This window comes from Artemia franciscana, unplaced genomic scaffold (genome assembly GCF_032884065.1).
Source record: "Artemia franciscana unplaced genomic scaffold, ASM3288406v1 PGA_scaffold_34, whole genome shotgun sequence".
NCBI classification, from domain to species: Eukaryota; Metazoa; Arthropoda; class Branchiopoda; order Anostraca; family Artemiidae; genus Artemia; species Artemia franciscana.
This window is the reverse complement of record NW_027062670.1, coordinates 737,113-757,703: the sequence shown is the minus strand read 5'-3', so window position 1 is coordinate 757,703 and position 20,591 is coordinate 737,113. Positions and strand designations below refer to the sequence as shown.

General features: G+C 35.7%; 1 protein-coding gene across 1 annotated transcript in view; it reads right to left on the bottom strand.

Annotated features, from left to right (window-relative positions):
• The window catches only part of LOC136041727 (DNA replication licensing factor MCM4-like), a 127,027-nt gene that overhangs the window by 59,343 nt on the left and 47,093 nt on the right, over positions 1–20,591 (bottom strand). Inside the window, exons 6-7 of the mRNA XM_065726471.1 lie at positions 17,229–17,457; positions 5,433–5,627 (exon numbers count right to left, since the gene is read on the bottom strand). Coding sequence (XP_065582543.1) covers positions 5,433–5,627; positions 17,229–17,457 — 424 coding nt within the window. The remainder of the gene's footprint in view (positions 1–5,432; positions 5,628–17,228; positions 17,458–20,591) is intronic.

Sequence of the window (20,591 nt, the reverse complement as noted above, 5' to 3'; positions counted from 1 at the left end):
TATTCTAATTTCAATGATTCATAAACTTTCAAAATTAGAACTAAGGCTTCGGCTAAATAATATGTTCCCCGAATTAATTTTTCGAACTTTCTTATTCACCACTATTTTATTGAGCCGCGGGCCAAGACTCCAGACCTTCTGTACACGTGGCTGGTCTCCTGTGTGGGAGTGTAAACCAATCTACATCATGTCTACTACGGGGTCTAGGCAATTTTTCTACCTGTTTGTGCATTGCACTGAATTCTAATAGCATCTGGTGTTTAACTGATATCGCATTGATTGCGCAGTGATGAAGTATTGCAGTGACTTTCTAACTGTGCTTCATGACCACATTTTTTCCGTTTGGGATGCGGGGATAAAGTGAAGACAAGAGCAGATGCATTCTGAATATTCGGGGCCACAGAATATTCTGTTTGGCAGAGGGAGTCTTTTCGAAAATAACAAAGACAACCTTTTGTCAATCAGGACTTTAGATCCCAAAACTACTCCCAAACGAGATCTAAGAGCTCATATGGCACTTGTGACGAGGTCGGAAAAGCCAAGAGCTCATATGGTATGAGCTCTGGCAAAATTATAAGAATCAATAGACTGCTTTAAAAGGAAAATCAGAGGCTTAATGCCGATCGGGATTTAAAATAAGACCTCTGAGTCACGAGATCCTTCTAAATATCGAAATTCATTAAGATCCGATCACCCACTCGTAAGCTAAAAATACCTCATTTTTTCTAACTTTTCCTCTTCCTTCAGCCCTCCAGATGGTCGAATTGGGGAAAAAGACTTTATCAAGTCAATTTGTGCAGCTCCCCGACACGACTACTAATTTTCATCGTCCTAGCACGTCCAGAAGCACCAAACTCGCCAAAGCACTGAACCCCAACCCTTAACTCCCCCAAAGAGAGCGGACCAAGTCCGGTTACGTCAATCACGTATCTAAGACATTTATAAGCTTTTTCTAAGATTTCCAGTTTCCCCCTCCAACTCCCTCCAATGTCAACAGATCTGCTCGGGATTCGAAATAAGAGCTTTGAGACATGAGTTCCTTCATTCGGTCACCCGTTCTTAAGTTAAAATACCACAATTTTTCTAATTTTTCCAAATTAACAGCCCCCAGCTCCCCTAAAGAGAACGGATCCATTCCCATTATGTCAATCACGTATCTATAACTTGTACTTATTCTTCCCATCAAGTTTCATCCCAATCTCTCCACTCTACGCGTTTTCCAAGATTTTCGGTTTCCAAGATTTCCGGTTCCCCCCTCCAGTTCACTCCAATGTCACCGGATCTGGTCAAAATTTTAAATAAGAGTTTTAAAGCACAAGATCCATCTAAAGATTAAATTTCATTAAGTTCTGATCACCCGTGCGTAAGTTCCGAATTACTCCCCTCCCCCTTAACTCCACCAAAGAGATTGGACCGATCAGGTTATTTCCTTCACATATCTTGGACTTCCAAGATTTCTTGTTCCAACCAATGACACTGGATCCGGTCGGGATTTAAAATAAGAGATCTGAGTTACGAGGTCCTTTCAAACATCAAATTTCATTAAGATCCGATCACTCCTTCGTGAGTTAAAAATACCTCATTTTTTCCAATTTTTCAGAATTAACCCCCCTCCCAACTCCCCCAAAGAGAGCGGATCCGTTCCAGTTATGTCAATCAAGTATCTAGAACTTATGATTATTTTTCCCACCAAGTTTCATCCCGGTCCCTCCACTCTAAACGTTTTCCAAGGTTTTAGTTCCCCCCCAACTCCCCCCAATATCATCAGATCCGGTCGGGATTTAAAGTAAGAGCTCTGAGACACGATATCCTTCCAAACATCAAATTTCATTATGATCCGATCACCCGTTCGTAAGTTAAAAATACCTCACTTTTTCTAATTTTTCCGATTGAACCGTCCCACCAATCCCCCCCCCCCAGATGGTCGAATCGGGGAAAAAACAATTCCTAATTTAATCTGGTCTGATTCCTGATACGCCTGCCAAATTTCGTCGTCCTAGCTTACCTGGAAGTGCCTAAAGTAGCAAAACCGGGACGGACAGACAGACCGACAGAATTTGCGATCGCTATATGTCACTTGGTAGATACCAAGTGCCATAAAAACTAAATCCGATCTATAAACTTCGACCGCAACCAATTTTCAAACTATTTACACATAAAATAATCGTTAGCATACTTTACTGAAAATAAGTTCCTGACGTTAGATCCTGACACTGAATCTTGCTCCTTATAATTACTGCAATCTGTGTTAAAGATTATTTAAAATTTTTAGCCACTTCTAATATTAAAGACTTTCTAATGTATAGGGACAAGGTTTATTTTTGAGGGTGGGGGGGGATGTTGTTGTTCACAATTTCGAAAAAAAGATAAGTTGAGTGGGAAATACACGACATCAAAGGACTAATTGTAAAAATCTCAGGATTAGAGAGGGGAAGGCAAGGGGTAAATCCCACCTTAAGAACGTGCTTGTCCCATGATAATCAATTGTTTTGTGTTCTAGAGTTGGTTCCCTAAGAGAGTAGTATTCCTCTTTTAATACATTTAAATTTTGTAAAATATCCCGCTCACCTCGAAAAATTTAGAGGTAGGAATATTTTATAAATATATTCCTTAATTACTTAATAGTTTTTAATTATTTCTCTATACTATTTCTTATTAGCATGTTTACTACAAGTATCGTGTTTTATTCTTTGCAATGTCCCGTTACCAGAAACATATACCGTATACCTACGATAGAAAGAGATATATACTATAGTTTTTTCTTCAGGTTCCAAAGAGTATATTGGCTTCTGATACGCCGGTAGATAATTCGACGAAAAATATGAAAAACTAGAGGAGGAACAATTTAAATATTTAAATTTAGAGGCTGAATCGTTCCGAAGAGGATTTAACACCAGCCTTTCTACAAGTATTTTGCTTTATTCTAATATACACGCAAGGTCTACTACTCTTTGGATTTAGTTTTAGATGACAAATTCAAATTCTATTTTAAAAATGTGTGATTAGTTCCTCCCTTTAGCCAATTATTCCAGCTTATTACGGATAATTTTATTGCAACCGTTCACGTTCCTTTAAAAGATGAAAAAAGAAGACCAAGTGATTACTGTGATTACCAAGATACAGGACTCTAAGGTGACTCCTAGTGGAGAGGTGGAAAGTTTGGTGCTTATACGTTAAAGGGTGATAAAACAGATTTTAACTTGCGTGACAATTGCTAAAAATTATGACACCCAAACGAAAAAAATTGACACTAAGTCTCTATTCTGTTCCATAAAATTCGCCCTATATTATCTGAGGGATAAAAGGACTAATTTTCGAAACAAGCTACTTGTAAAGGCAAATATTTTCGCTCCTTACACTTACAAATCATAAAAAAAAATGAAGTTTTACAACTGAAAGTAAGGAGCTAGCAAAACCTAAAACAAATAGAAATTATTCCGTACATGATAAAGGCTGCCCCTTCCTCAATCTTTGCTTTTTATACGAAATTCTGCAAGTTCTTTCAAAATTTTTCTCATTCAAATTCAACAACCCTCGTGTTTTTTAAAGAATTGCGCCAAAAAGTCAGACTCAGTATATAGAGTGAAGGTTGAAGAAGAGGCAGCTCCCCTCATATACAGAATAACTTATGTTCGTTTAGGTTATTATCTATCTCCTTACTTTCAGTTGGAAAAACTTGTTTTCTATTTTATTTCTTATCGTTGTTCGAATCATACCAGGATATCCCCTTTTCTCCCTCCCCAACGCGCAAAATTACCCCCTAGAACTCCCCCTCCTTCTGAAAATTTCTCCAAAAACTTTCGAATATTTTCCAACAACAAATATTACGTTGGAACAATGAGTAAGTAACTTAATTTTCAGCCCTTTCTCCAGGGACTATGTCATTCCCAAAGGCAAAGTTATTGAACCTTTCAACTATGCTGAATCGAATCACTATTTCAAAATTTTGATCAGACATTTTTTGGGAAAGAGGGGGCGTGGGAGTGCGGCTAGTTGCCCTCCATAATTTTGGTCAGAAAAAGGGCAATAGAACTTTTAATCCCCATTCAAATGAACCCTCTCCCAATCTTCTAGGGCCCTTGGCTTTACCCGATCACTCCTAGAAAAAAAAATGCATCCATGATCATTCCTCCGACAAGAATACAAAATTCCTCATTTTTGTAGATATGAGCTCAAAACCGCTACAAAAGGGTCCTCAATATGCTGAATCTGATGACGTGAGTGAACAACGCTTGACCTTTTGGGTTTTTCCTCTATTTTTGCGAAAATCAGACACATTTTTTCCGGTTTATAGCTTTTGATGGATAACCTTAAACTTGGTGAATTTTATATATTCGGAATCAGCATAAAACAGCAATTCTTTTGATGTATTAATTGTTTTCAATATCCCATTTAATAGTTTCGATTACTATTGGGCCGAGTTGCTCCTTACTTAATAGCTCGTTACCAAACAGCTACGAACTATTTTAGTTACTAAAATGACTCTTTTTTGAAAAGGCAATTCTGTCGTATCATGTTTTATCACAAAAATATCGTATGAAAAATTTGAGCTAGGTGTGCTGTAGCTGCAAAGAAACGATGATTCTCTTCAATGTTTCGCACCTCTAGTGGTAATTTTCCAAGCTTGTTTAGGAAACTTTTGGGCTGATTTTGGATTCAATTCAGACAGAAATTGAGAAATTTTCCGAGACTTCTGGACACATATTAAAAACTCATCAGTGACAATCATGGAAATAGTATTGATGGGAGTAGTTGACATAAGAGCAGTAGTAGAAGTGAGGGTTGGAGTAGTGATGTTAATAGCAGCAGCCATAGATGGAATAGACATAGCAGCAGGTATGGACGTGGCCCTTCCTATGGAGCTAATTATTCTCCCACTTTCACTTTCTAGACATTGATTAATGCAATTAATTTATCAATAGAATGGGGTAGTGGTGATAATTTTTTGTAGTACAAAAGGGAGTAACAGGCAGAAAAAGCTGCAACTATAGCTAATTTCAGTCGCCGTTCAGCAAATGGCCGTTCTGCCCAGCGTTTTTCCCTGAGACACGGTATTTTGTTGAATACACTGTTGAAATTCAAAGGACACACGGAAGCGTGGAAGGCTGTCCTGCGATCTATTTCGTCACTAAAGAGGAAGTGAGTATTATTTCTTAATTTTATAAATTTTATAATTCATTCCAAAAGTTAAGGCCAAGGAAAAAGCGGAACTCTCTGAAAAGTCAGGCTATTCCCACCATACTTGGCTTCATTTTATTTTCAAGTGAACAGGCCTGCTGCAAACAATAGGCCTAACAAAATAATCAGAACTACTTCCCAAAATAAATTAGCAATACGCCCAAAACTAGAAGTGAACTACCATGGCCAGTTCCTTTGATGTCACTCAGAACCTACTGACTTAGTAAGTCAAATAGCTCAAATATAACTCTTACCTGAAACCACCACGCCCTGAATTACTAAAATCTTTTTTAGTTCCTCCAAAGAGCTGAAGTAGAATTCCCTTCTTAATATCCTCATGTTCATAGATAGAAGGAGCAATAGCGTTGGCCAGTCTCTCGTAAATATCCGGTTTTTTGGAAACTTCTTTAATAATCTCGATTTTCTCTGGAGTGAACTTTGTTCCTTTCCTAAAAGTAAATATCCATAGTGATTTGTAACTGTTATTTAAAGTTTGATATTAAAAAAGCCAAGAATTCAGTACCAGGGGAACGTTAGCACATAAATCAACAAATAGGAAGTGACTTCTCCATCTTGACCTCCAACTGTTATATTTACATATTTTAAAGGTTCTTTAAATTATGTTATATAGTTGAGAAACACAGAGTAAGCGTTATTAGCTGATTAATATATTACAGTTGGGGGGTATTGTAGTAACTTTTTACCTTCGGAAGCATGATCATAGGAAAATTTACCAAATACTAATATTTTTTCCTTAAAAAAAACAAAAAAAAAGACAAAAAAAAAAGCCATTCCAGAGATTAAAACGAAAAAGTTGCAATGTAGAAATAGTCGTAAATGACAAGGTTTTCAAAAACTCCTTTAATAATTTGTGTTTTCCATGGAATGAACTATGTTCCTTTTCTAAAGTAAATATTTACTGAGTGACTTTTAATTGCTGTGGATTTTCAGAAGAAGGGAGTCATTTTCAAGCCCATTCAACACAAGAGCATACAAGCCAGTAAGTAATTGAATTCTTGTGCAAACAGAATGAGTAACAAAGGAAAAACAAATTTACATTCAGTTATTTCTATTTCAATGTTTAATCATAATGAGGAAGGTGCGCTAATTTGTATTTCATGGCTGAAGGAGACCAAGCCACAAGGTGACAAGAAATGCAAGTCAATGATGAATATAGATGATTAATCCTATATTGGCTTTCCCCGGTAACTCTAGACAAAGCCTGTTAATAGGGAACCGACTTATTTTTAAATACGCTAAATACGTAAAACCAACTAACCAAGCCGCCCTTCTAGCTAAGTTGGTAACTTTTGAGCTTTATAAATCTCTTAGTTACAGAGCCGTGGATCCACACTTGACACTAGACCTTTTTTCCATCGTTTAAAAGGCACAAATATTGAGAATATATATTTTTTTAGGGTAAAAATTTACACAAATTCTTTTTGGGGTAAAAAATTCCAGTTGTAGAGTAGAAAAAACGATACTAGAAAATTCTCTGCAGGCCGATAGATTAAGATTTCGATCGAAGGACGTTTTCTATGTTATTTTTTCTTATCTATGCCTATTGTTCAACATACTTTGCTGTTAATATGAATATAAAGGTTTATGAAATAAAAAAGTCGCCAGTGATGACCAGGAAGAAAAGAAGGAGCTGCCATCATCAAAGATATTATAAAATTAAAAAGTGAGATTGTTCCTATGTATCGAATGGCAAAATCAGACTTAGCGTATTTTATGAAATACAAGTTTTAAGTTTTGATAAAAAAATCAAGTATTTCAAGTTCCTTTCCTTTCCTTTCCTTACTCTTTCTAAATCTGGTTTATGTCATATCTATTTAGCTCATTTTTCTGCTGATGTTTCACCCTTATTTTTTTACCCTTATTTTTTAATTGACACCACTACTGCCAAAATCTGCATAAGTGAATATGGAGATGTCTAACTTTAAAAATGAAATTCTCCATAATTCTTAAATTTTTTAAGACATAGATGGCTGTGAATGTTTCCACTTAACCAAATCAAACATTCATTTTTCATTTTCACTGTCATTAGTACTTTAACAACTTATTACTTTAACAACGAACAGCATTTCAGTACTTTAACAATTGAAATTGTTTATTAAATTATTATTAAATTGAAAAGAAAATATGCAAATAAAAAGGAAGATAAATAATTAATTTGTTTAAATTGAAAACCGGAAAATTTGCAAAACGTTTTTCTCACTTGGTTTTATTGCGTAAAATTATCGACTTTGCCCAACAATGTAAACAATCTTTTTGACAGCTTCACGGAAAAGATTAACATGATTTTTGGCAAGGAAACTTTTCTTTTTCCAATTTTGCGGAAAGCCTTTTGTTTTACCTCTGTGTTTATCGTGAGAATGGATTTGAAAGAAAAAAACAAAAGGTTTTCATGCTTGAATGGGATGTAACAGCAATTTAAACGAGTCATTGGAAAACGAAGGACATTCAATAAAATCGTAAGACAAGCCAAAATAGTCATTTGTAGAAATATTGAGGACAAGCAACTGAATCCTAGAAGATCTTAATTCCATAGATTTAGCACGACAACTTTGAAAGGAAGTAGGGCTAATGGCTTAAAATTTCCGTCTCCACCCTCTTCAAAATGGAAAAATCAGAAGGAGTAGAAAAGGGCCTAATGGTACTTGTCTTACAGGAACCACACTAGAAGTTAAGTTAATTACAATAAAATATACCTAAATAATATAAAAATACAGCACTTTAGTAACAGAAATTACAACAGGAATTTATCACCTTAGGTTGGTTTGATGAATATGATATTATGTTTTGGAAAGATGTGTATCCTTCTTACCCATGAAGTCGATCAATTGATAAACAGCTGTAGAGGTTTTTCGCCAAAGTGCATGTTTCACTAGGAATATAAGCCTTAAAGGTTGACTCCATTATAAAGCTGGATTGTTGAAGTTTTACATTCTTCCCATTTTAGATAGAAATAAATGGACAACTTTTTTTTCAAGATACAAACCGTATCATCGTGTGCAATTCAAAGGCAGAGTTGGATGGAACCCATGAAACCATTTTTAACTAAATAACTCAATAAATGCTTAGGTTTTTGAAGTATTAATGACGGCAAAAATGAAATCTGATTATTTGATTAGTTTAAGCGAAAACTTGCACAACCATATATGTCTTCAGAAATTAGCAAAAATCAGAAATTTAATTTTTAATTTTAAACACCTCCAAATCTGCTTATGCCGTTCTTAGTAGTAGTGGACGTCAAGTTAAAAAATAGGGATAAAGAACAGCGAGTGAAAAAAAAAACAAAAAAAAAAAAACAGTAGAAATATACATTTGGTACCAAACAGATTATGAAGGTGTAACTTTCTTTTAAAGGAAAGGAACTTCATAAATGCTCACGTTTCTTATGAAAACTTGAAATTTGAATTCCATAGAATATCCTGAGCCTGATTTGGCTCTAACATCGTTAAATCTTCTTCATAACCAAACCATAGGTCTCTTTTATATTGTTTTATTCCGATAAGGCCCTATAACTTTCGATTTCTGGTCGATTGAGCCCTCTCCTGATATAATACAATCATCGATTCAGTTCGATCTCCCCTAAAAGGAGAAATTAGCAGACAAAACAACACAGATTTTTCTTAACTTGAAAACTCTGGTATCTTTGGAAATGATGAATGGTGGGTGTTTCCTTAAACCCCCTCATTTATTTTTAGGAGTTTCCCCTCTTTTGTAAAATTATGCTATTTTTATTTGCTAATAACATTTGAAAGGTAATTTTAATTCCAATTAACTTTATACATTTGGCATCACCATAAAAGGTGATTAAATTGGAATCATATCCTTTTGATATCGAGTTACTTTTTCTTTCTTTTTTTATTTTGTTACTATTGACATGTGTCTTTACTTACAGCTTATTTCAAATTAACGCATGGAAAACTGAAGTTTTCTCTTCAATGACAGAAAAATGAGAAAAGTACATTGGATCCGACTTATGCCTAGGTAACCTATTACTAAACCTGACGGTAGTTTGGATCTAACATTTAATAAAGCTAATAGCTCGTTACCCAATAAAGTATTAATAAACAACCTGATGGAAGGTGGAACATTTGAAAGACACCAATATAGCATTGTATAGAAGGAAAAATGCATTACTATATGAAGAGTAATAACTCCATATCGCGCAACCGTGATTTTGGCTTTAGCACATACCATTCTTCATGACATTTAAAAAGAAACCTTTCTATCAGAAGCAACGCTCTAGCGTCGCTTATAGGAGAGCCATAAGCCTTCAACGTATTCTTTCTCTTTTTTTTCATGATGCGCCTGCCAAATTTCATCGTCCTAGCTTACCTAGAAGGGCCTAAAGTAGCAAAACCGGGACAGACAGACAGACAGAGCGACCGATCGACTGAATTTGCGATCGCTATATGTCACTTGGTAGATACCAAGTGCCATAAAAACTATTTAACTAAATAGTTATGTCCCTTACGCTTCTAAGGGCTATTAAAAGAGAAGTAAATCCTGCTATCATCAGATCTCGAAGAGATAAGTATGCTAAGCTACGCGTCCGTCTTAAAATCCCTCCTAATCAAGACGGAATGGCAAGGCCACTGGATAGAACTGTACCAGTTAAGAGGAGCCAGGTGAGGTGCAATTGCCTCACCTTGTTGCTTCAATAACTATGTCCTCGAAGCTCAGGACCATTGTGAGATGTCTTAAGTTCTTTCTGGCCTCAATTTCTCCCTAGTCACTTATGCTGATGACATCTTTTACATCAGCCAAACTTTGGACAAAATTTTTTAAACTTTCCAGAAACTGCAAGCAGAATACTTAAAAGCTGGTATTGAGTTTAATGCTGGAAAGTCCGACTTAGTGCCTTTTAACTGGAAAGGCCCACTTCCTCACGAAATTGTACTAGGCAATTCAAAGACCCGCCCTTCAGACCAAATCGTTGACCGTGGTATTTGCATCTAAAATATCATTTCTCACGCTCGTCATCTCCTGACAGAAGGCGTCAAACGCCGCATATCAGCTTCATATGCTTCCATAGTCTCAGCTAAGCTTTGTTTTAATCACCGTTATCTTGCAACGCTGTACAACACTGTTGCTCTCCCCCAAATCCTCTAAATTGCACCCTTCTGGAAGGCTCTTACTGATGCTGATGAATAGAAACCGCTCCAGTTTCTTCCGTTTTGCAAAATACCTACTGAGATATCCAATTTGGACATGCAATTCAAAGCTCATCAATAGCCTTGGCATAGCAGTTCCTACAATAGCCGTTGCTAGACTTATGAATAAATACAACCAAAAGATCTCAAGACATACATGGAGCCGACTTTTTCATTTCTAGTTTTTTCTTTTTTTTTCTCCATGTATTGCTCCGTCATTTTCTTTTTGTACGAAGACGGTTTTCAATAAACAATTTGAATAATAATAATAATAATAAATTGAAATTAATTGCATCCTGCTTGTAAAAAAGGCATAAATCATCCAGGTTCTCATAAAGACTTATCTAAAGTGTCTTAAAAATGGCTAAGGTTATAAAGTTGAAGATTACAGGGAATCAAACAGTTCGTGGTAACGAACTGTAGTAAGGAGCGACCCGGCTCAATAGTAAACGAAACTCTAAAAAACGAAATTTCGATGCTAAAAGATATATCAAAAGAATCAGATTTTTATGCTGATTTTAAATATATAAGTTTCATCAAATTTAGTCTTTGTCATCAAAAGTTGAGAGCCTGAGAAAATTTGCCTTATTTTGGAAAATAGGGGGTAACACCCCCTAAAAGTCGAAAATTACACCATCGCATTCAGCGTATCCGAGAACCCTATAGAACAAATTTCAAGGTCCAATCTACAAAAATGTGGAATTTCGTATTTTTTGCCAGAAGACAAATCACGGGTGCGTGTTTATTTGTTTTTTTTCCCCAGGGGTCATCGTATCGACCAAGTGGTCCTAGAGTGTTGTAAGAGGGCTCATCCTAACGGAAATGAAAAGTTCTAGTGCCCTTTTTAAGTGACCAAAAAAATTGGAGGGCACCTAGGCCCCCTCCCACGCTCATTTTTTTCCCAAAGTCAACGGATCAAAATTTTGAGATGGCCATTTTGTTCCGCATAGTCGAAAACCATAATAACTATGTCTTTGGGGATGACTTACCCCCCACAGTCCCTGGGGGAGGGGCTGCAAGTTACAAACTTTGACCAATGTTTACATACAGTAATGGTTACTGGGAAGTGTACCGACGTTATCAGGGGGATTTTTTTGATTTGGGTGTGGGGTTCAGGGGAGGGGCTATATGGGAGGATCTTTCCTTGGAGGAATTTTTCATGGGGGAAGAGAAATTCAATGAAAAGGGCGCAGGACTTTCTAGCATTACTATAAAAAAAAGACAATGAAAATATAAACATGAAAAAGTTTTTTCAATTGAAATTAAGGAGAAGCATTAAAACTTAAAACGAACAGAGATTATTGCGCATATGAGGGGTTCTAAAAATACTTTAGTATAAAGAGCGAGGTATTTAGGAGGAGATAAATACTTCGCTCTGTATGCTAAATTTTTTTTAATAATTTCAACTATTTATTCTACGGCCTTTCTGATTCAGGGGTCATTCTTAAAGAATTGGGATAAAACAAAATTTAGTGTTAAGTGCGAGGAATTAACGAGGGGACCAACCCCCTCATATATATAATCAAAAATATAAGAATATAAAAGTTTGTTACGTAAATTAGTTCTTAAGTTACGTTTTTTTTTTTTACTAATAAAAACGTTCGTTAAAAATTAAAAGATCTAGTTGTCTTTTTAAGTAACCGAAAAATTGGAGGGCAACTAGACCTCCTTCCCCACCCCTTATTTCTCAAAATCGTCTGATCAAAACTAAGAGAAAGCCATTTAGCCAAAAAAGAATTAATATGCAAATTTCATTTTAATAATTTATGTACGGAGAGCCAAAATCAGACATGCATTAATTCAAAAACTTTCAGAAATTAAATAAAAAAACAAGTTTTTTTAAATGAAAGTAAGGAGCGACATTAAAACTTAAAACGAACAGAAATTACTCCGTATATGAAAGGGGCTTTTCCTCCTCGACACCCCGCTCCTTGCGCTAAAGTTTGATTCTTTCTCGCAACTCTACTTTTTAAAACAATAAAAAACTTTAGCATAAGGAGCGGGGTGTTAATTTCTGTTCGTTTTAAGTTTTAATGTCGCTCCTTACTTTCATTAAAAAAAACTTGTTTTTTTTTTATTTAATATTGAACAAGTTCCACTTAATAATAAGACACCAGGTACATCCAAATTGTCACAAGGGGGCATCTGGGAGTACTTATAGGAGCGTTAGATCGTAGAAACGGTTATGGTATTAAGTTGAAAATTTCATGGAATATTAAAGGGGAATGTTGAAGAAAACCAAAAGACACAGTATGCAACAGGGTTCCCAAAACGACAAGTCAGCAATATCTCAGGAATAGTTAAGGGTATTCGATGGAAACTTTCGGAGAATGTTGAGAGGAATATTGAACTTTACCAACATAAAGCTATGCGCATCCCGGTTGTCAAAAGAGCATAGATGTGTCAAATGTGGTGCGTGCAATAGGTGAAATATCTCGGGTCAGTTAAGGGTATTAAGTTGAAACTTCCAGAGAATGTTGGGGGGTATTGCACTCAATCAAAGGACAATATGTGAGCCCTTGTTTTCAAAAGAGCGTACCTGCAATATTTGAGGAGCGGCTAATGGCATTTAATTGAAGCTTTAGGGGAATATTGCAATAAATCCAAAGACACGAATCAGAACTAATAAATTAGAATCGAATATTTAATCCTCAGGCCGAGGACACGACCACTGGAGAAATATTCGTTTAAAAAATTAAAAAAAAAAAAAACCGAAAAAGAAGTTTTCAAAGAAAATTAAAAATCCAAATCAAACTAAAACTAGCAGAAATGAAGTCCTATAATAATTGAAACTCAAAATGACTAGAAATGGCTATTGAAGAATAAATTACATTTCAAGGAACAGAAATTAAAGTGAATGATCGTATCAAACATAAATATACTAACGCAGATGAATAAACAAATCTTGAAACGAGTAAAGGATTTTAAAACGAGTAAACGATCTTAAAACGAGTTGCTATTCCCTTCTCCGCCCTCAACCGTAAAAGTTTTAAGTTTGTTGCGTCATTTGCGCTTTACTAAAAACAAATTTATATTACACTTTTTTCATATTTATAACTTTTAAAAAATATATATTTTTATAACTTTATAACTTTTGATTTATAACTTTGAAAAGTGAAAAAAATAATCTTGAATTTTTGAGTTTCTATATCATTACATATTAAATATTAAGTCTACTTTCATTAGTTGACTCCGGTTATCTCGATGATTATAATGATTTATCTTTTTAGTTGCCGTCGACATTTGAAAAACAAAGCCCACTATTCAAAATACAAATAGTTTTCGATGGATTTTTACAGGCACGCCACAAACCGTAATATCATTAGGAACATACAGAAGAAGTGGGATTTCTTCCACTTTTTATTCCACATTTCATGGGCTTACTTTAATAATAGCAAAAAAAAATTAAGAAAAATAACAGACTTGTCCGTCAATTATAAAATTTTCAACAGCATATTCAAAAACAATGTTATTATAACTTTAACTTAAAAATATAGTGTGTAGGCCTCCCTTCTATTTCTACCACAGAAGCCTACGATTCCGTTTTCATGTCTCTGTCAAAAGCTTCTTGGAAATACTAAATTACAGGCAGGGTTTGATAACGCAGGATTTACAGCACATCGACATTCTTGCGTATAAGATGTGAAACGGTGTTTTATTGACGGAAAATAAAAACAAAACAAAATGAAAGCTCTTTAAAAAATAACACCACCTGAGTACCATATATCTTCATTACCTTTCTGGGAATCAAAAGATAGAAAGTCAAAAGAAAGGCTAAGTTAAAGCCAACGTTCATTGTTCAAGATGTTGGGAGACCAAAGTTAGAGAACCAGTATACCAGGGAAAGAGATAGAGCATAAAGAGTGAAGTGTTTTTTACATAAAGTAAATACCTACGTCAGAGGAAGAAACCCACTTGAAACGGTTAGTATAATAATGTGTAATAAATACTAAAAATACTAATGCCACCAAAAGAAGTGCAAAATAAAACCTCATTTATCAAACAAGAGAAAAATACAAAAAATAAATTGTACTTAACAGATGAGCAAAACCAATTACTTTTTTTCGCTGAAACGTTGGAAATTTCTGCTTTTCTATCTGCCAAAGCTGCGTGACAAATGAACAAAAGCTTATTGGTAACCTTTGAGAAGGGAATTTTTTTTTTTTACCATACTACTGTTTAGAGAAGAAAAAAACGTCCATTTTCTAAACGAAAAACTTTATTCTTAAGCGGAATTTTACCTTCAAATTCGGATTCAAATTTCTCACAACTCTTCTTTTTAAAACAGTAAAAAACTTTAGCGTAAAGAGCGGGGCGTTGATGAGGAAGCAGCCCCTTTCATATAAGAAGTAATTTCTCTTCGTTTCAAGTTTTAATGTCGCTCCTTACTTTCAGTTAAAAAAAACTTGTTTTTTTTTCATTTAATTTCTGAACGTTTTTGAATCAATGCATGTTTTGATTTTGGCTCTCCGCAGAGGAATAATTAAAACGAAATTTGCATATTTTTTTTTTTGGTTACATGGCTTTCTCATAATTTTGAGAAAAAAAGAGCGGGGGAGGAAGCCTAGTTGCCCTCCGATTTTCGGTTAATTAAAAAGGCAACTAGAACTTTTAATTTTTTACGAATCTTTTTATTAGTAAAAGATATACGTAACTTATAAATTAGCTTACGTAAAGAACTTTTGTATTCTCATGTTTTTATTACATATATGAGGGGGTTCACACCCTCGTCAGTACCTCACTCTTTACACTAAAGCTTAAATTCAGTCCCAATTCATTAAGAATGACCCCTTAATCACAAAAGCCGTAGAATAAATAGTTGAAATTACTAAAAATACTTTAGCGTAAAGAGCGAGGTATTAGGAGGAGGTGAGCCCCTCATATGGGTAATAATTTCTGTTCGTTTTAAGTTTTAATGCTGGTCCTTACTTCCAGCTAAAAAAAAAACGTTTTCATATTAATTTTTTCATTTTTTTTAAGTAATGCTAGTAAATCCTGCGCTCCCTTCATGGAAATTTTCTTCCCCCATGACAAGTTCCTCGATGGAAAGTTCCCCCAGCATATCCCCCTCTTCTCAACCCCTGCCCCCAACCAAAAAACCTTTATACATTACTATAAACTTGTGGCTAAGTGGTTGGCGCACTGGTTTGAAAATTCTTTGTCCAGGGTACATGGGTTAGATCCCAGACATAGCCAGTTCTTTGGTTTGGGATGGGAGTCAGTGGCGTGACTCTGTAAATTCAGCCAGAGTCGACCCATCTCTAACTGGGTATCTGCAGAAATCTGGGGAGGTAAGCAAGAAGGGTATGCAACAGCACAGGATGGTTGGCTCCAACACTCCATTGCACCTTCTGGATGAAAGGCCAAGAAACGGAGATTGGCACCGCCGGTTTGGACCTTAAGTGTCTAGTGCCGCCTTTCTTACTTACTTATATATTAGCATGAAATACCTTTATTTTACTTTTAAAGTACTAATTGTACTTTTATGGTACCAAACGGCTTATTTTTTTTAGTTATTACTGTTATTTTCACTTGATTTGGGGAAACTGACTCCAAATCCCCCCCCGGACTTTGACAAAATTACGCTTCTGGCTGTCAGCACTTTTAAAAATCCTTCCTATTCTAATCAAACAACCTCGTTTTTTCGTAGATGATCTTAAAAAATTGGGATGAACAGTCAAACTTTAGCGTAAAGAGCAACATATTGAGGAAGGGGCAACCTTTCGTTTATTGAATAATTTCTGTTCGTTTTTCAAATAATGCCGGTAAATCTGGAACACCCTCCATGAAATATACCCCTCCCCCTTACTGAATACTCCTCCGTGGAAATTTCATACCACGTAAAGTGCACCCGTCTTCCGTCAAATTCCCTCCAAACAGTTCCATCCTTGCTGAGAATCCCCCTCCTTGTAAAATTGCTTGCGGATATTTCAGCCTGAAAAATTCTCCTTAGCATTCTTTCATTTGAATAAGACTCTAATCTCTAATCCATGTCTCGATCACTCCAGAAATGCCCCCTTCCGTGGCAATTATTTCTCGGAAATCAAAAACAAGCAGGAAAAAAAACCCTGGATAATTATCCCGGAACATCTCCACATGAAAAATTTGGCAAAGAAAATATAAGATAATTAAAAAGAATTTCGTATAGTAATTCGGTCAAATCCCCCCAGTGTAAAATTTCCCCTGAATGTTCCCCCCCCCCAGAAGTTTCCCTTCCAGAGAAAGATTCTCCCTTTAGAAATCTACCCCAATCACAATCTCCCACCACCCCAATAAAAACGCCTGTACACTTCACAATAAGAGTAATTGTACATAAACAATGGGTGAATTAAATAGCTTACAGGCCTCTCCCCAGAGACTTAGGGGGTCATTTTAGCCTAAAGACATAATTATCTGATCTTTCAACTATATGAACAAAATGGCTATCTTAAATTTTTGACCATGTAATTTTGGCAAAAATGGAAAAAAAATTTTAACGAAAAACAAATAATGGAAGCTTGAAACTTCTGCAGTAGGGTTCTTTGGTACGCTGAATCCGATAGTATGATTTTCATTAAGATTCTTTTTTGGTGAATTCTATTGTGGAGATTGTCATACTGGATTGAATGGGCTATCCATGATAATTTGAAGGTAATCATAATTAATGATACTTTTTTTTGTTGGTTTCTTGTAAAGATTCATAGATAACTACAAGTTTAGACTCAGAGAAATCTAAATTGTTACCCCAATTTTACATATAAAAAAGGTTGATGGATTTCTTTTTATAGAGAAAAATTATCTTTTTCCGTCTTCTTTGCTATGCTGAGAACTGGGAATGATCACGCATGGACTAATTTAAAAAATACACCTTTTATACAAATAATTATTTGTAATTATTATTACCCTTCTCCTTCTTCTCGAAGTCTATCTTCGTCAACTTTCTGAAAATGAATAACATCAACATGCGTTTTGAAAACAGATTTGGTCAACTGCATCCGCGGAATAACTCGCAGTGGGACGGCACGATATATACCAGTTACGGTCACTCTGTCACCTGGTTGTACAGAATCCACAAGGTCATTGTGCGCGAAGAGGACCACTGTATGCGGAGTCTGTCCTGCTGGCATATCATCTAAATAAATAGAAAAAATTAATATAGACAAAGTTGATTCAAATGAAGAAGCATATATTGTGAGGGGATTTCGTGACAGTAAGATGATCGCTAATAACATTTAGTGACAGTGAGTTTTATCTGTGGCTATTCAATCTTTGGTAAATCATCACCAGTTAGATTCACAGCCTTCCTTCTGCCCCTAGTGTTTCACAACACTTTTAATACCGTTACTATTGAACCCTTCGTGTTGTACCTAACTCAAAAACAAATCTACCGGTACAAGATTGACTTTTTTTTTTATCAGCAACCCAACAATTCATTTCTATGAATAGGAACAAGTAACTAGATACGAGATCACGATTATAAAATGGATACGAAAAGTTCTCAAATCTAAAACTTCTTGCTTAGTCAACAGCAACTTGACGGGAGTGAGCTGGTGCATCGTCAACAAGGAGACAATTGTATCAGCAGAAATACAAACGCAATGAGCTGAGTCCTCTAATATTGTGTGTTTATGAGCCACAATTGATACTGATGAACGTTTACCACCGTACATACCATAACAACTTCCAGATGACAATTGAAACTTTGAGACACCCTTCCAGTTAAAATATGAAACGTCTGCGTTGATCAACGGTTTACAAAATAAATTTCATCCAAAATGTGCAGTTCATAAGGAATTTATCGTGGCAGGAGTGGAGGGAAAAACCAAAAGGACAACAGAGAAAAGAACAAATAGTAAAGTAGTCAGAACAAAACAGTAGAAAAAAGTACGAATCATAGTTAGATATCTAATAAAATCTAAAACGAATATATAAATAATATAGGTTTGGTCACTAATGTAAAGTAGCAAGTATATAGCTTAGCAATGTGCTTTATCACCTTTATTAGACGAAAGACGGAAAAACACCATAGAGGCAAAAAAAAAAAAAAATTGAAAAGTTCTGAGTTAAAGAGAGTCATGTCGATATTTCAAGTTCTGATGAGCCGACAGTAGTGACACTGAATATTTTTTCTGTTTACTTGTTTGTTCTCTTTTTAATCCCACCTCTTCTCTTCTCAGTAGTATTAACATATTTACTTTCCCAACTAAATTTTTCTATTAAAGAAATAGTCTATTCTGTACAAAAAATAACCTCCCAAAAATGTTCCATAAGCTTACCTGGAACTCAGTGTGCATTATCGTTCAGCAAAACTTAAAGAACAAATAAGCAATTAAAAACAACAAAAGCAGCTTTACTCGGCAACTGAAGTGTCGACAACTGTCGGCGTTGGCTTGCGCTGAACTGCTTGTACCTCGTCTCGAGTAGGTAAGTAGTAAAACGTATTTTAGTCATTTCTGAATTGCTCCAGAAATATTGGATTGTGTTTCATAGTGGCATGATCTCTTCAGATCAAATCTCTGAAGGAGGGATATACCGTTCTAAAGGGTTAAAAAGCACCACAAAATTGTTTCAAGTATTTTTTGGCATTTCTTAACATTCACTACGCTTTCTTCGCACATGAAAACTAATATCCCTTCAAAACATTTAAATCCAAGATCAAATACGATATTTGTGGAGGTCTTCGGCCTTATTTGACGATTAACTGCTGTAAACAGTTCCAAATACGTTTTAATGACTTATCCACGTAGGACTTCTAATGAGAAATCAGGATTCATCCCCCTCCCATGTAGTTTCAGTTTTTTATGAACATCTAAATTTTTACGATGCCAAACAATTTTGTTTTACACCAATATTATTTTTGAAATAACTACTGTTACTACTAAAAACTCACCGCAGCACCAAGCCGCCTGAGGCCACCCGAGCTTCGCACGCTCCTCCTTTAGCCCAATCTATTACAAGCCTCCCTCTTTACACACTCCCAGGAAGTTTCTGTTTCCTTTAAATCTTTCTTTATGACATCCTCCTACCCAATCACGGACGACCTGCTTTCCGTTTGACCCCAGACGGTTGGCCGATAAGGACAATATTCGGGAATTTGTCATCCTTCGTCTGCAAAACGTGCCAAAGCCATCTGTACCTTTCTCTCATTATAGCCCGACAAAGCGAGATTGAACCACACTTTTCGTACAGCCTACTGTTTGAAATATGGTTAGCGAACCGAGTCCCAGAACAATCCGTAGGCAATTTCTCAGGAAAAAAAACTCTAGCAAATCTTTATCCGCTTTTCGGAGCGCCCATGCTTCAGAGCTATAGTTGACCACTATCATCACTATAGCTTCCAATATTCTAATGTTGGTTTGCAGACTTATCTTCCAATTCTTCCAAACTTTTTTTAACTGTAAAAAAAAACACGTTAAGCCTAAACTATTCTATTTTTAACATCATCGCTGCTCCCACCGTCTTTACCAATAATACTACCAAGGTAAGTGAAGCTATCTACCTGATCAATCTTTTCGTTACCCCACGTCTCCTTTTCATCTTCAACTATTCCTAGCCTTAGTGACATAGTCTTCTTAACATTATTTCCAAACCTGTTCTAGCACCCTGAACTCGCAAAACCTCTAAAAGTTCATTCATTTTGCTCACACTTTTTTATCTAGGATACTTAAATCATCAGCATAATCTAATTCCAGGAGAGTTTTCCCTCCCCATTTAATTCCGTGGTCTCCCATTGCCTTTCCTATGCTCCTTAAGACAAAGTCATAATCTAGCTTAACCCCTGAGTTAATACAAAACCAGTTGCTAACCTCATTTCCTACCTTAACCGCAGCAGTGTTATACTCGTACATAGCAATAATCACTTTAATGTAATTCGTCCGGTATACCATATAAGGATAAGACTTTCGCTAACAATCTTCTATCAACAGAATCGAATGATTACTCACAATCTATAAAAATGAGAGCCAAAGGTGTCTGATATCTCAGACACTTATTAATTATTAGCCAACGAGTGAAAATTTGGTCGACACATCCTCTACCTAACCTAAAAGTATCATATTACTAAGTAATTTGCTACCTACAGAGACGAGCCTAGCGCCTCACTCCCTCTTATCACCTTTCTTATATAATGGGTTAATTAAGGTTTTCCTAAAATCACTAGGTACTTCTCCTTTTTCAAAAAGTATGTTCATAATTTTCAATAACTTATTCCTAAACTCAGAGCCACCACATTTAAGTACCTCATTTACCACACTATCAGCACCTGGA